Genomic DNA, 17,412 nt, shown 5'->3' on the forward strand with positions numbered 1-17,412 from the left:
ACAGAAACAGTTATACATTCTAATCGAGGAGAGAGATTCTAAGCTTATTCTTAGAAAGCTACCCTAAATATTCTTAAATTTTTGGGATCACAGTATAAATTACATGCCTTTAATGAAAGGGCTCACAAAGCCTGCTTCACTCACTTTCCACAAGAGCTTTGGAGGGTCTGGCATGGCCTTTGGATCTGACCGGAATCCTGGGCACATTCTAATGCATATTGGTTTGGTTGAACCAGTTTTAGTTATGAAGTTTATATCTAGAAGCTGAGATGACTGGGTGATTTCATTTGTTTCAGGAAGAAACATGAAATAATGAAAAGACCATAGTTTCTGAGGTCATACTGATCCTTAATTGGAATTCCTGCTCTATAACATAAGTAGCAGTGTCTTTGGGCAAGTTACTTAATATTTTTGGTGTTTGTTTCTTGTCTACAATGATAAAATGAAAAAAGCTATCTTGCAGTGTTGCTATAAAGAAATGCTGATCCTAGTATTGGAAACTGGTACTCAATCAATGGTAGTAACTGATAATTAAAAATGGCAGACTACAATATGGTGAGTCAAGGCCTAACTCCACTTGCAGAGATTACTGAATAGCATCCATGTCAGTAATATTAAAATGAGCACTCTTTTTAAAGAGTTGGTCTAAAGGTTTTAATATTTTATAGTCCATGATTATTTCCTTCCTGAGGTATATATATTTCTTATGGGAACTTAAAAACTTGTAATTGGAAGAGAAATGCAAAATAACACTATACTGAGATTTCATCTCACTTCAGTCAGAATGGCAATTATCAAGAATTTAAGTAACAATGTTGGCAAGGATGTGGGAAAAAGGTCCACTCATACATTGCTGATGGGACTGCAAATCGGTGCAACCACCCTGGAAAGCAGGATTGAGATTCCTCAGAAAACCTGAAATGGAACCACCATTTGACCCAGTTGTCCCACTCCTTGGCATATATCCAAAAGACTTAAAATCAGCATACTATAGTGATGCGGCTACATCAATGTTTATAGCAGCCCAATTCATAATAGCTAAGCTATGGAATCAATCTACATGCCCTTCAACAGAAGAATGGATACAAAAAATGTGGTACTTACACACAATGGAATATTACTCAGCCATAAAGAAGAATGAAATTATGGCATTTGTAGGTAAATGGACAGAACCTGAGACTATCATGCTAAGTAAATAAGCCAATCCCAAACACCAAAGGCTGAATGTTCTCTGATATGTAGATGTTAACTCACAATAAACAGGGGTGGAGTGGGGGTGGGTTTAGAAGGGGGATGCTTCACCAGATTACCAAATTAGACAATGGGGAATGAAGATGAAGATGAGGGGACAGGAATAGCAAAGACAGCTGAATGAGTCAGACGTGATTTTCCTATATTCTTATATGAATATATGACCAGTGTCATATATTGTACATCATGTACAACCACAAAAATGAGAAGAAGTATTCCAGGTACGTATGTCAAAATACATTCTACTGTCACGTATAGCTAAAAAGAACAAACAAACAAACAAAAACAAACTTCTAATTGAGTTTCCCATACTGTGAAATGCTCAGAGGCATAATAGTTCAAATGTCACAATGTCATTAATGATTTAAAAGTTTCCAGGACACTGCTTAAAAAGTAACTTTTAATGTTTATATGTCTTTCTAATTCACCATTAAAAACACTGGTATGTTAACTCATTAAGTCCTAAGTTGTCAATTCTGCAAACATAATAGATATTTAAATATTATTTCAAAGTTACCATAAGTGGTATATTTGTTGCTCATTTAAAGTTTTTATAGGTGCTTCACATCTGGGATGATGGGATGAAATGGGCTAATTAATGCATTGTTGTCCCAATTGTCTGGGTTCTGAAAAAGAAATTTTAATAAAAGGACAAAATTTAAAACTGTTATTTCAGAATATTTAAAAATTGAATCATCAGGGAAGATGATCTTATTGGACTTGGTCTTCTGCTAACTGAAATATAAGGTTTTTCAGATGAGATTCGTAGTCTTAAGAATACACTAAAAGGGACTCACAATGATTGGTTTTATTTGATGAAATGAGATGAAAGCATCTCTTTATGCAATAAAATAAAACCATCTCTTTATGCAATAAAACACAGCCCTTTACCTTTGTGAGGAAGTACTGAATTCTTTTCACACAGCTTTTGTTTTCTTAGTTTGGTCACTAAAAGAAAAAAAAAACACATCATGTTAAGAATTAAAATGGATGCCTATAATCCCAGCGGCTAAGGAGGCTGAGGCAGAAGGTTTGCAAGTTCAATGCCAGCCTCAGCAATGTCGAGGAGCTAAGCAATTCAGTGAGACCCTCTCTAAACAAAATACAAAACAGGGCTGGGGATGTGGCTCAGCCTTCAAGTGCCTTGAGTTCAATTCCCAGTACCCGGCACCCCCAACCCCTGCAAAATAATTAAAATGGAATGTGAAGAATTTCTCATTACTTGGAAGAAAAAATTTCATGAGAAAAAAGATTTCAAAACAATACCTATCTATAGGTATCAAGTACAAAATGCAATGCCTTATTAAATATCTCCTTTTAAAAATCAGCTCCACATAAAAGAAGTCTACTTGCAATTTCCAAGGTAACAATCTTTTCCTTAACATTAAAGAGTAGTCCCCAAAATAAAAGAAAAATAGTATTTCACATGGCCATAGTGGTGCATATATAAAGAAGTCTATCAAATTTAAATTTGAGAAAAATTAAGAGATTTATCTTATTACTGAAATTATTACTGAAAACTCATAAATTTTTCTTACCTTTGGTGTCAACATACTTTATGTACAACCAGAGATATGAAAAACTGTTGTGTACGTGTAATAAGAATTGTAACGCATTCCGCTGTCATTTATTTTTAAAAAAAAATAAATTAAAAAAAATTTTTTTTTCTTACCTAGTTCTTTGGTTTTCTCCACTTCTCTTTTTAAGAAACATGATGAACGGGAGATACTAATGAGATTTTCAAGCTCTCTATTGCCCTCTAAAGCCTAAAAGCAAGTTATTCTAAATGAGTTAAAAAAAAATTCTCTATAAGTGAATTTTCTATAGTAAGTGACATGGAAAATATAATATAGTTTCCTTCATTAGAAAAATTTAAACTCTATGTGAGGATATTTAACATTTTATAGTTGTTCAACTATTGTAAGCCTTATAATATATGAACAAAAACTACATTAAGATTAAACAATCTGTAAATTTGCTATTAAATGTGAGAAAGCAAGTAATTACTAAAATATTATAGTTAAGTCATTTTAAATAAGCAGAGAAGTTCCCGTGAAAAGCAAATTAAACATATCCTTTGCAAATTCTTTACTGGAAGGGATTCTGTAGTCTGGGGATTCTTTCCTATTATCTTTTTCAAATGGGGTAGTAGAAGTATGAAAAATTCTATGCAAAAAAAAAAAAAAAAGGGCAAACCTTTATATTATTTAAATTTTTCATTATTTCCATGATTTCTTCTGATGATGTCTCAACTTTAGATAGCAACACCATGAATCTATGAGTGAAAAAAAAATATTTAGCAAGAGTAAGTATTTAAATGTAGTACATTATTTTCAGAGCTTTAATTCTATTTAAAGAAACTTAAGATTCAGTTTTCTAATTCGTTCTTTATAGCTTTCAAAGTGGTAAAAGAAGTAAATGTTCCTCTTCCATTCTTCATTCTTTTACAAACACAATATATATTATCAACTATCCCTTTGGAGTTTCACTCTCTTCTCATTGAACCATGGAAGAGAAGACATAAGCTTGTTCCTTTTCCCATAATAACTTGTGAACACTAACACATTGGGTTCACTTATTTACCTTGATCTGAGTTTATGAAGCAGTGTTATCCAGTGACTTATAACAAATTAGATTTTATAGCTTATATCTTTCAGTGTGAAAAATATATGAAGGCAATTTTTAAATTTGAATAAAGGAAAAAATAAAAAAATCCTCCTATAATCCTACCTTCTGAACATATTTCTAGTTAGTATTTTGGAAAAATTCTCCTAGATTAAAAAATTTTTTTTGTAAGTTAAAATTGTGCTTTCCTTCTTTCTTTTTCTTTTTCTGGGTGCCATTCCCTTATCATGGGGGTTGAACTCAGGGGCACTCAACCACTAAGCCACATCCCCAGCCCTATTTTGTATTTTATTTAGAGACAGGGTCTCACTGAGTTGCTTAGCATCTCGCTTTTGCTGAGGCTTGCTTTGAACTTGCAATCCTCCTGCCTCAACCTCCTGAGCCGCTGGAATTATGGCATGCCTGGCATAAATTGTGCTTTGATAGAACATCACACATATTTTTTCTTCCACATAGTCCAAATGTCTGTAATTTTAAAGGCTATATAATAGTCTATCTAGTAAACACACTAAAGATGATTCAGCCATTCCCTTATCATGGCAATTTTAGAATCTTTTCCAATTTTAAAATCCCAGAGCTGTATATGATAGTCTATATCAACATAGTATAATAGAAATACAATGCAAGCCATATATGTAATTCAGAATTTTAGTAGCCACATTAAAAGGAATTAAAAATAGGTGAACTTAATTTTAGTATTTTCTGTAATTCAATACATCGTATATTACTTCAACATGTGTTCAATATAAAAAATAGACATTTTATATTTTTTGTCTATTTTATATTCATAGTATATCTCATTTGAGACTTGCCATATTTAAAGAACTCATTAGCCATTTGGCTAGTGACTCCTGTTTCACAGAGCACAAATCATACTACTGCTTTTATGAGAAACCGAGAACTTTATTTAAATACTTATCAAGATTACATCAGTGTTTTCCATTAAAATTTTTGTTATTCAAGACAAACAGTATAGGTTAAAATTTTCATACACATTGGGTACGTTCATATATCTATATATTCAAATAAGGAATAGAGATAAGACAACATTGCAGAAGCAGAAGATTATGAGAGGGAGTAGAATTATGTGTGATTTTTTTTACCTTTAAAAAATGTATGGAAAAAAATCTATGGATTTCAATTAAAAATAATTAGTCTGAGGATCCAATTGCTTAATACTGGAAGCATAGTTTGAGAGAAGGATCACAATGGGATTCCTGCCTTTTCCAAGGAGCAAGTGGAATTATATGACTCCCACTCAGACTGGATACCTCCAGGTTCTCCTATAGGATGTCAAAACCTACTACGTGCCCTGGAGTGCAAAGCAGAGGAAAGTAAGCTACTTTGCTACAGGAAGGAATCCTTGTATCTCATATTCCTTTCCTGGAATTCCTTTCCTGGAGCGGCAAAACTCTTCCACACAGTCCTTCCACACACACCATATCTTAACAGGTGGTACTCCTTGTTGACCTTTAGGGAACTGTGTGGGAAGAGTTGGATCCTGCTGGACTTGTGCAATGTAGCATCCCCAAAAGGATCTCCTAACACTATACCAAATTAAGACAATCACTGAGGAGCCAGGCTAAGCAAACTGTTTTGACAATCTTGAACTGCATGGACTGAGTTTCAATGATCTAGGGGAGTTCTTTTCAAGACATACTTGACATGTCTAAACTGCTTTTACAGGGACAAGTTTTTCCACTGCAGGATCAAGTGGCCTAGTAGATCTCTTATTTTAATTTCCTTTCTTCTCCTCTTATTCCCTTTGCTTCTTCCTAGAGGAAGTCAACTCTTTCTACATCAATGGCAACCAAATTCCTGGAATGGTTTTATAACTGTCATTCATCTGTTAAATCTGAGAAATGCAGTATGTATGTTCTTTTCCCCATCTTCTAAGTAGAAAAGCCTTCATAAACTTTGGAGATAAACTGCTTGCTGAGCATATTTGGGGGAGAAGTAATGGTGACTACTTCTTCACCCTAGACAAAATGGTGTTCTTATAAGCATAGTTATTACCACTTGTGATAACCAGGTATTCACTGCTTACTGATAATTTTTTTTAATACTTTCAAAGCATGGTTCAATTCTACTTCACTGTACTGTGACAGCATTACTGTTTGCTTAAGAGTCACTCTTCAGTATCATCTCAATGATCTTCAAACATTTATTTATTTTTGAAAACTAACAATCTTTTACTTTTTTTCAACTGCCTACAGAACCTATTTATTGTAGTATAACATTTCAAAGTTACTGTTGCTCTCCCTTTCAAGTTGGAGAATAATAGTCTCATCAGGGAGTGTCATTCTTGCAGAATACTATTCCATTCTTAAATAGGTTTGCCTCTGGCTGAACTGGATCAAATTATTCATCTTAAAATGATACTTTAAACTGTTCAGATATTGATAGGAGTGCATCGTCCAGATAGTTAGTGACTGCTGCCAGCTTTATGACACCTTATATTTTAACAAACAATTATAACATAACTTGAGAAAACAGAACTACTGGTCCTCCTTGAATTAACCTCTTCTTTGTTCATCAATAAAGATCCCAAAGTATTCATTTTTAGCATCTCGTAATTCAAAATAGTCTGGATTAGTCCTTATGATATTTTAAAAAGAAATTATGGTCACATATGGTGGCACATGTGTGTAATCCCAATATTACATGCCTATAATCCTCCTGGGGAGGCTGAGGCAAGAGAATTGCAAGTTCAAAGCCAGCCTCAGCAACTTAGCGAGACCCTAATTCAATGAGACCCTGTCGCTAAATAAAATATAAAAAGGGGCCAGGGATGTGGCTCAGTGTAAAAGTGCTCCTAGGGTTCAATCCCTGGCTAAAAAAAAAAAAAAAGAAAGAAAGAAAAGAAACTTATGATCCACTTGGTTTGGTACACTAAAAAGTTGTTTAAAGACTTGACATATTTGTCAGATTGCCTTAGCTCAGGGTAGATTCTTATGGTATGTCAACTGTGAATATCTTCTTTTCTCCTGAGAAAGCCATATGTCAAAAATTAAAATCCAGAATTCTGTAATTTTCTTCAGAGAAAGTTCTTATTATTAAGTGCACTGAAATTAGATTCTTCGCCAAATAAAAGCCATGAGAGGCACTGGATGTAACCATTACTTATGCTTTTAGTTCTTTATTAAATTTCTGAAGAAATTCTCAAGTCATGTGTAACTTGACTTTTTCTTTCTTTTTTGGTGGTACTGTGAATGGAACTCAGGCCTTCATTCATACTTAGGCAAGCACTCTACTTTTGAGCCCTATCCCTTTTAAAATTTCTGGAAGACAGGATCTCACTAAGTTGCCCAGGGCTAGCCTTTAACTTCCGATCCTTCCTCCTCAGCTTCCCAAGAAGTTGGGTTACAAGCATAAGCCACAATGCCAGCCTATAACTTGATTTTTAAAACTACCATTCTATTTCAGTTCTATGTTTTCCCTATCTTGACCATTTTCAATTATTTCCCATTCTAAGCTTTAAATTGTTTCATCATTGTGTTAGCTTTGTGTCACCATGACCAAACACCTGACAAGAACAACTTAAAGGAGGAAAAGTTTGTTTTGGCTCACAGCTTCAAAGTATTCTGTTTCTGGTCAGCCAGCTCAACTAGTCTCGGCTTGAGGAGAGGCAGAACATCATGGTGGAAAGGTGTGGAAGAAGAAAGCAACTCAGCTCAGGGCAGTCAGGGAAAGCAGAGAGAAGAAGGGGTGGCAGACAAACCCTTTCAGGGCATGACCCCAGTGACCTACTTCCTCCAACTACGTCCCACCCCCCAGTAGTCCACTGAGCTATCAATGGATTAATCAGTGTGAAAGCTCTCATGATCCATCCAATCATTGCTCTCCTCTGAACCTTGAGGCATTGGAGACTATATTGGTAAAAACCACATGAGCTTTTAGGGACATTCCAGGTCCAAAATAAAACAGTTATTCTCCTTTTTAAAATTCCTAAGATGCATTTGGAGCTAACATTCTTTTTTTTAGTGCTTTCTGAGTTCAAAGCACTCACTTAAAAAAACTCTGTAACCATTAAGCAGTAACTCCCTTTGCCCATCCCAACCAGCCTCTCTTAATTTATAGTATACTTCTTGTCTCTGAATTTGTCTAAATATTACATATAATTGGAAACTTACAAAATTTGTCCTTATGTCTCTGCACATTTGCAAAATTCACCCATGTTGTAGCATGTTTCAGGAGTTCAATCCTTTTAATGATGAACAATATTTCATTGCATGTACATATCATATTTTGTCTATTCATTCATCCAGTGATAAACATTTGGATTGTTTTTACCTATTGGGTACTGTGAAAAATGCCTAAATGAACAAATATCTGTCTGAATCATAGTTTTCTGTTTTGGTGGATGAGGCATATACGAAAGAATTAAAACTGATTTTGGTACTGGGGATTGAATCCAGAGGTGCTTAACCACTGAGCTACATCCGCAGCCTTTTTATTTTCACTTTTTAAATTTTGAGACAGAGTCTCAGTAAGTTGCTTACGGCATAAGTTGTTGGGGCTGGCATTGACCTTGTGCTCCTCCTGCCTCAGCTTCCTGAACCACTGGGATAATAGGCATGTGCCACCACATCCAACCTATTTAATTTTTTGAGGATCTGTGAGACTATTTTCTAATTTCTCCACACCCTTGCCACATTTATTATTTTCCATTGTTTGTTTGTGTAAACAGCCATCAGAGTATGTATAAAGTGGCATCTCACTGTGGTTTCAATTTGCATTATTTTAATGATTAATGATGTACAACATCTTTTCATGTGCTTATTGGTCATTTTATATAAAGAAAATGTGGTATACATACACAATGGAATATTACTCAGCCTTAAAGAAGAATGAAATTATGGCATTTGTAGGAAAATGGATGGAGATAGAGGATATCATGCTAAGTAAAATAAACCAATCCCCAAAACCCAAAAGCTTTCTCTGATTTGTGGATGCTGATCCATAAAAACTGAGGAAAACTGAGTAAGATTAGTGTATCATATCAACGCCAATTTCCTGGTTGTGATAATGTATTAAGAGTTTTGTAAGATGTATGACAGGAAACTGGGAAACAGAAACACATGATCTCTGTTTTACTTCTTATAATGGCTTGTGAATCTATAATTATCTATTATGGATCAGCATCCACATATATCTATCCATATTATCTATAATTTTCAGTGTACAAGTTTTTTACCTAGATATTTTTTTCCTTTCAGATGATACTGTAAATGGAAGTGCTTCCTAATTTCCTTTTCAAATTGTTCATTACAGTGTGTAGAAATTTTTCTGTATTGTTCTTTTATCCTGAAATTTTGCTGATATAGTTTGTTAGCTGGTAAGTATCTTCTTGTGCATTCTTCATGCTTTCCTACGTATCGGATCATGTCATTTGCAAAGAGAAATAATTTTAATTATTCCTTCCCAATTTATATGCCCTTCCTTCCTCCTTTCTTTACTTCCCCCCTTTATTCCTCACTCCTACCTATCTAATTGCTCTGGCTAGAATTTCCAGTATGATATTGAATACCAGTGTCCAAAGTAGGTGTCCTTGTCTTGTTTCTGATCCTTTTTTATTAAACTTATTTTTTTAGGTGTAGTTGGACACAATACCTTTATTTTATTTATTTTTATGTGGTGCTGAGGATCGAACCCAGGGCCTCGCATGTGCTAGATGAGCGCTCTACCACTGAGCTACAACCCCAGCCCTTGTTTCTGATCTTAGGCCTTTAAGTCCTCCATGTCAAAATTTTAAACAGTTGAAAACAAGTCTCTTTTAAACATTGGTTTCCTCTTAGCCTTTGCTTACCTAAGAATTCAGGCATAACTATGTTTTTATCCTAAGTTTTGATAACATTCTCAACTAACTTATTCCTTAAGACCCTCATTTTATGCAGAAAGTGATCTATAAGTCAATATTCCTGTTGAATGATTAAATACTTAAAATTCAGTGAAGAGAAACTCAGAATACTGACCAGTGATTACTTGTCACAATTAAGCTGACTACATAAAAAATAGGTAACACTTGTAATCCCAGAGGCTTGGGAGGCTGAGGCAGGAGGATTGAAAGTTCAGAGCTAGCCTCAGTAAAAAGCAAGGCACTAAGCAACTCAGTGAGACCCTGTCTCCTAAATAAAATACAAAATAGGGCTGGGGATGTGGCTCAGTGGGGGAGTGTCCAAGTTCAATCCCTAGGACCCTCCCTCAAAGAAGCAACACTAACCAAAAATCAGTACTGGCATAACTCCTTACTATTTTAAAGGTTTTATTTGGATTAGCACAAATACAAAAAAAAAAAAAAAATACACCTAAAAAAGATATTCTTCTGCTTACAAGTGAATAAACCAGCGATTAAAAGTAAGTCCTGAAAAACAGGAGGGATTCGTATGGTACTAGAACTGTTCTGTATCTTGATTGTGATGGTGGATACAATAACCGACATGTTATAAAACTGTACAGAACTAAATACACACACAAATGAGTTTATGTAAAATTGAGGCAATCTGAGCAAGACTAGTGTATCATGTCAATGCCAATTTCCTGATTGTGATAATGTACTAGAGTTTTGTAAGATGTTATGTCAGGAAACTGGGAAAAGGAAACACATTATCTCTGTTTTACTTCTCACAATGGCTTGTGAATCTATAATTATCTGAAAATAAAAAGTTTAATGAAAATAAACCTTACAGAAGGATAGTCATCATTATTATGTTTTCACAGCAGTGCCAGCAACAGCAGCAAATTGGCAAGGAAAAGACAAACCAATGGCAGTGAATTATATATTTTCCCTGCAAAACATAAAGACTATAGAAGTTCACATAAAATATTAATGTGTAGGTGTTTGTTTACAAATGGGCTGTATTGACATGCCACTAACTGCTTGTTTCTAAAAAAAAAATAATAAAAAATCTAGAATACACAACTGTGTTTTCCTTTTGGGAGACTTCTTACATTTAAATTTCTCCAAGTTAATACAGAGCCACATCCCCAGCCTTGCAAGCAATTTTTGAATGAAGTGATTTGACTATATATCGCTAATCTAAAGTCAAAAAAGCCCACAAACAGGGGTTGGGGTTGTGGATCAGCAGTAGAGCACTCACCTTGTATGTGTGAAGCCCTGGGTTTGATCCTTAGCACCACACAAAGATAAATAAATAAAATAAAGGTATTGTGTCCAAGTACAACTAAAAAATAAAATTTTAAAAAGCCCACAAATAAATGTTGAATGCTTAGAAAGTTTGGTTTTGGCAGTGCCACAAATATAGGAGTTCTGGAACTATTTTGTGTGTTGTAGGGTTAAGCAAATGTGCAAATATTTTGCTGTTCTTAGAAGACAGATTTGTTTGAGAATAGATAGAAATATGAAAAGGGGAAAAGTAACAACAACAACAAAAAACCTGTATCACTATGAACCCATGAATCTAAGGCCAATTAGCGAAAGGCCAACTAATAAATGTAGGAATGATGGAGTTTGAAAATCACCACTGTGCAACCACTGTGCAATAATTGGAATTCTTCAAATAATTTTAATTTTATTGTAAGACAATACTCTTATACAGAAGTTACTATGAATAATTATTAGCCTTCAAAAATAAATTTATTTAGAAACTTATTTTGATGTCATTTTTCTTTACTTTCATCATAACCATTTACTGAGTTCTCCCATCAGAAAATAGATGATTCTATTCTGATTGACTAAGAATGTATTTTAGAAGCACCCTAACTGGGCTAGGGTGTGGCTTAGTGGTAGAATGCTTACCTAGCATGCACGAGGCACTGGGTTCGATCCTCAGCACCACATAAATGTAAATTAAAGATATTGTGTCCACCTAAAATTTAAGAATAAATATTTAAAAAAAGCACCCTAACTTTCTAAATTATAATTCGAAAATCTGGTTTTATTGAAGAACTAGCTAGGTATGTCTAAAAGTCATGCTGGCCATCATAACACCACATGTTATTCTAATAATTTATTTATGTGTATACTTTCCATTCTAGAAAATAAGCTCCTCAAGGAACAAAACAGATTTTATTAATCTGTGTAGCCCTAGTACCTGGCACAATATTTGGTATCAATATACAATATATATTTGTTGAATAAAAGTATAAAGCATCATTTAATTTGTTTCTCAAAATTTGATCATTACTAATCTGGAGATCATAAACTAAGACCTATCTTTCCTGTACTGTATGTATCAAAGACCTAGGAAAAAAACAAGCATCAGAAGTATCCAAGCCTAAGAGACATTTATACATGTTTTGTTGATAGTATCAAGTAATAGTTTAAATAATCCACTTTTCCCCACACTTTGAATTCTACGGACTACTCAAAATTCTGTGAAAAGGGGTGGGGAGACGGGATTTGAACAGTCATTAAATATGTTTGGGAAAATGCTGAAAATCACAAGTTGAATAGAACTCAAGAATTTAAGTAACCCAATGATCTTCAACAGGGGATTATGTGGCTCTCTAGGGAATATCTGGCAATGTCTAGAGACACTTTAATTATGACTGATGAGAGGGATGCTGGTGCACATCCCATAATGCATAGGACAGCCTCTACCACAAAGAATTACCCAACCCAAATGTCAATAGTGTTTAGGTTGAGAAACCCTGAAGTAATCTAATGTATTAAACTTCTTTTGGCAGTAAAAGACTCAATATAGACCTATTTAACTTTAAGGCAAAAAAGGGATTTATGGGAGGAATACTAGTGTATTTCCCAAATAATAAGATTCACCAAGGCTTCAGGATAACTAGAAGAAGTGAGAAGACAAATGGAACTCTCTCACTTCTCTCGTCTCCGGTTATGGCTTCTTTCTGACACACTCCTGCAAACCTGTTTCTTCTATGTGGTGAAGAACATGGCTCCCACTAACAGCTTTGCTTGAAGATCATTATCTGAGAAACAGTCACACTCTTCCTTCTTCCAACTCTATAAAGCCTGCAGAATAACTAATTGACTGGGTTTTGTGAGTGGATATAGGCCAGATGCCCACCCCTGGATAAAATCAACAGTCCAGGGAGTGAAGTCATGTTGAAATTTTGTAGTCTGGCAATAAAGGGCCACATTACTAGAATGAGGTGAAGAGTAATTTTAAAATTACCAGTGAGTTTCTTTTTATGAAAAGAAGTTTTAAAATAGTGCAATTAATCAATTTTCTCATGAAAAGCTGTCTTACATTTTCCTCTAAAATTTTTACTCTTTGTACCTTTCATATTCATACCTACAATGCATCCAGAATTGATTTTTATGTGTAGTATGAGGTGAGAGTCCAGATCCAATTTCCCCCACATTATTAGTCAATTGACTAATGGTATCTTTTATGGGAGATATCAGATATTTAGGCAAAAAACAAACAAACAAACAAACAAAAAACCTCTTGTAGAGAAAGGAACATATATAGAGTAACCCATCTAAATAACATTATTCTTTAAAACATCTTACCTTGGGAACAAATCTTTACTCCTCACACTTCAGATAGAGCCCTAATATCCAGAGTATACAAAGAACTCAAAAAATTAGACAATAAGAAAACAAATAACCCAATCAACAAATGGGCCAAGGACCTGAACAGACACTTCTCAGAGGAGGACATACAATCAATCAACAAGTACATGAAAAAATGCTCACCATCTCTAGCAGTCAGAGAAATGCAAATCAAAACCACCCTAAGATACCATCTCACTCCAGTAAGATTGGCAGCCATTATGAAGTCAAACAACAACAAGTGCTGGCGAGGATGTGGGGAAAAGGGTACACTTGTACATTGCTGGTGGGACTGCAAACTGGTGTGGCCAATTTGGAAAGCAGTATGGAGATTTCTTGGAAAGCTGGGAATGGAACCACCATTTGACCCAGTTATTCCCCTTCTCGGTCTATTCCTTAAAGACCTAAAAAGAGCATACTACAGGGACACTGCTACATCAATGTTCATAGCAGCACAATTCACAATAGCAAGACTGTGGAACCAACCTAGAAGCCCTTCAATAGACGAATGGATAAAAAAAATGTGGCATTTATACACCATGGAGTATTACTCTGCATTAAAAAATGTCAAAATCATGGAATTTGCAGGGAAATGGATGGCATTAGAGCAGATTATGCTAAGTGAAGCTAGCCAATCCCTAAAAAACAAATGCCAAATGTCTTCTTTGATATAAGGAGAGTAACTAAGAACAGAGTAGGGAGGAAGAGCATGAGAAGAAGATTAACATTAAACAGGGATGAGAGGTGGGAGGGAAAGGGAGAGAGAAGGAAAATTGCATGGAAATGGAAGGAGACCCTCATGGTTATACAAAATTACATACAAGAGGAAGTGAGGGGAAAAAAAAAAACAAGGGGGAGAAATGAATTACAGTAGATGGGGTAGAGAGAGAAGACGGGAGGGGAGGGAAGGGGAGGGGGGATAGTAGAGGATAGGAAAGGCAGCAGAATACAACAGACACTAGTATGGCAATATGTAAATCAGTGGATGTGTAACCGATGTGATTCTGCAATCTGTATATGGGGTAAAAATGGGAGTTCATAACCTACTTGAATCAAAGTGTGAAATATGATATGTCAAGAACTATGTAATGTTTTGAACAACCAACAATAAAAATTTTAAAAAAAGGAGTAATTAAAAATGAAATTAATGAAAATGTTGTTAAGGAGAGAGGAAAAACAAACCAAATACCAAATGGAAATCAAATAGAAAAATGGTGGCTTTAAACTTAGCCATAACGGTAATTAAAATAAAATTTGCTTTGGGCGGGGATGTGGCTCAGTGGTAAAAAAAAAATAAATAAATAAAACATCTTACTTCCTTAATTTTCATCTAATATTATGGAACATCCTTAAAGGACCTCTTTTTATCTGAATAGACTGACTCTGAGAGGAAGATAATGGTTATCGAATGTTGTACCAAAGAAGTTCTCATAATAAAATGGCATTCCTATTATACATGGGTTTCTCCTGAGATTGATTAGCACTGGTTAATCCTTTATGCCTCAGTTTCTAAATATGTACACTGAGGACCAAATAATGACTCAAAGACACTGAAGCCTCATGAACATCTAGAAATAGGTACCTTGCTTCTTTTTTTTTCCATCTTTCTTGCTTACATGATATTTTGCAGAGGAAAAAAATATGAATAGGAATACTGCAAAAACAAAACACAAAATGTTATAATCATTTAAAACTATCTCATAAATTTAGTTTAATTTCAGATTTTTTAAAAAAATTCAGGTCTTGGCTGGGCATGGTGGTACATGCCTGTAATCCCAGAGGCTCGGGAGGCTAAGGTAGGAGGATCACAAATTCAAAGCCTAAGGTGCAAAGCAATTCGGTTGGACCCTATTTCTAAATAAAATACAAAAAAAAAAAAAAAAGGTTGGGGATGTGGTTTAGTGGTTGAGTGCCCCTGAGTTCAATCCCCAGTACCTCCCCTTCAAATCAAGCCTTTAGAGAGGTTTTTAAAAATAATAATAAAGGGCTGGGGATGTGGCTCAAACGGTAGCGCACTCGCCTGGCATGCGTGTGGCCCGGGTTCGATCCTCAGCACCACATACAAACAAGGATGTTGTGTCCACCAAAAACTGAAAAATAAATATTAAAAAATTAAAAAACAAAATAATAAAAAAAATTCAGAACAGTAGGAAAAGAACCCATTGCTAAAATTAACTCCTTGACAGGTCTCAATAATATTATTCAAAAAATGAAAAAAATTAAAATGTATTTTTATATATTTAAGAAAATCTGATTATATTTAAATTCATTAATTCTAATACCAAATCACAGAATTATCAATATACATATGTAATGGGGATCTTTGAAACAAATACTGAAATTAAAAAATAAAATAAATAGAAATTGCTAAGTGATCCATAACCAAGGTTCTTCCCTTGGTATCTGAAAGCACACTTCCATTAAAACTATTAAAAAAAAATTCAAGTTCTAGGCAAATTGATAGGTTCAGAAGAAGAAAGAAATGGAAGCAAACTATAAAAAGCTGGAACAGTTTAAGTAGAGCGGTTCAGGAAGGAATTCAGCAGGCAGGTTTAGCTTGCTTACATGGTATAATCACTTTTGTCCAGAGACACTTCCTCTTTCACTGCATTCTTTTACTTTTAAGTTCTTTATATTTCATATAGTTGTATCAGAAATCCATTTGGTTTGCCAGGCAACAGTTTTCAAATACAATACTATCCCTTGTTCATAATTGCTACTTGCTTTCACTGTATATCCTTTTGTACAACTTTTTGTTATGTGCATATGTTGCCTACTTTTCAAAAAAATAAATAATTTAAATAAAAAAACAAAGCTTTCCTCTTAATATCTAGTGGAGATCAGTTTCACTGAGGAAATGAGAACTTTTGAGTTGGGGAAGAAGAGTGGTAATTTACAACAAAAATATTTGTGGGTATGGAAGATGGGAAGATGAAAATAGTTGGAGCCGGTGAGAACATGGCTAGGAAAACAATTTCTAAAAGCAAAAGAGGTATAAAGAGGTATCATGATAGATGTAGTAGATTCCAAACAATGAAACTTCTCTGAAGAGACTCTTTTCTTCATCCATATAATAGTTTAATTGGCATTCAGTATTCATATCTTTTAATCTAGACTTCTACCGATTAATACTATAGTTCAATTACATTATAAAGTAAATAGACTTGTGATCTTACCTGGGGTTACAACTACAAATTATAATACTCTGCATGGAAAATGCATCTGAGTCCCACACAAATGACTTAGAAAACATTTTTAAACATAATGAATTTATAAGTTGAGGAAGGCTTATTAACTTACATTATAAGACCAGGAGCTCCTAGTTAGAAAAACTTTATTTTCCCCAACTTTACCCTACAGTGTCCATCATAAGGAATGGCATTGAAATGGTAAATGAGTTGAACATATGAACTACTTTGACATTTTAATCTCCTGTTCTGCTTACTTCAATCTTTCCAGGAAAATATAAATATAATGTCCAGGATACACAGGCAACAGCCTTCTACAGCCTTCATTCAAAGGTACCACTGGCAGGCCAATGTAAAAATAGTTGGTTGCTGGCATGTAAAGGTTCTGAGTTCCTCTAGATCCTCACTCTACCAGCTTCACTGTATTCCTAGCTCCATCTTGAACCAGCTATGTGTTTAGCATTCTGTTCCCAAACAATTCATTACTTCTCTGTACATGTAAATTTGAAATGGGTGTTTTCCTTAGTTTCACCCTAAACTGGTGTATTATACATCAGTTGGCAGAATGGGGCTCGATAAGTATTAAAATTAAGGCATTATATATCACTATTCTATGAGCACCTCAAAACATATCACAAGTTTTTTTTTTTTTTTTTTTTTTTAAGGAAGAATACTTCATGAACATAGCATAATTTGGTAGATTTCATTCCTCATACCCTCTCTTCCTTCACTCTTGATCCCATTCCTTTACTCTATTGGCTTCCCTTCTATTTTTGTGAGATTCCCTTTTTTTTTTATTCCTCTCCCATTTGGAGAAACAAAATTTACCAAATTATGCTATGTCCATGTACAAATATA

General features: G+C 34.6%; 2 protein-coding genes across 3 annotated transcripts in view; one reads left to right on the plus strand and one right to left on the minus strand.

Moving 5' to 3' along the window:
* Alg6 (ALG6 alpha-1,3-glucosyltransferase) overlaps positions 1-17,412 on the plus strand; it is a 93,917-nt gene that overhangs the window by 57,527 nt on the left and 18,978 nt on the right. The gene's annotated exons all lie outside the window — the stretch shown is intronic.
* The window catches only part of Itgb3bp (integrin subunit beta 3 binding protein), a 52,636-nt gene that overhangs the window by 9,352 nt on the left and 25,872 nt on the right, over positions 1-17,412 (minus strand). The window contains exons 4-7 of one of the 2 annotated variants that reach the window (XM_058581545.1): positions 11,636-11,705; positions 3,448-3,526; positions 2,924-3,017; positions 2,143-2,199 (exon numbers count right to left, since the gene is read on the minus strand). In XM_058581545.1, the coding sequence (XP_058437528.1) occupies positions 2,143-2,199; positions 2,924-3,017; positions 3,448-3,526; positions 11,636-11,705 (300 nt within the window). The remainder of the gene's footprint in view (positions 1-2,142; positions 2,200-2,923; positions 3,018-3,447; positions 3,527-11,635; positions 11,706-17,412) is intronic. The other variant, XM_046451184.2, reaches the window with a different exon arrangement.

The sequence above is a fragment of the Marmota monax genome, unplaced genomic scaffold (assembly GCF_021218885.2).
Source record: "Marmota monax isolate L192 unplaced genomic scaffold, Marmota_monax_Labrador192_F-V1.1 WCK01_AAM20220418_F8-fsc00023, whole genome shotgun sequence".
In the NCBI taxonomy this organism is placed as follows: Eukaryota; Metazoa; Chordata; class Mammalia; order Rodentia; family Sciuridae; genus Marmota; species Marmota monax.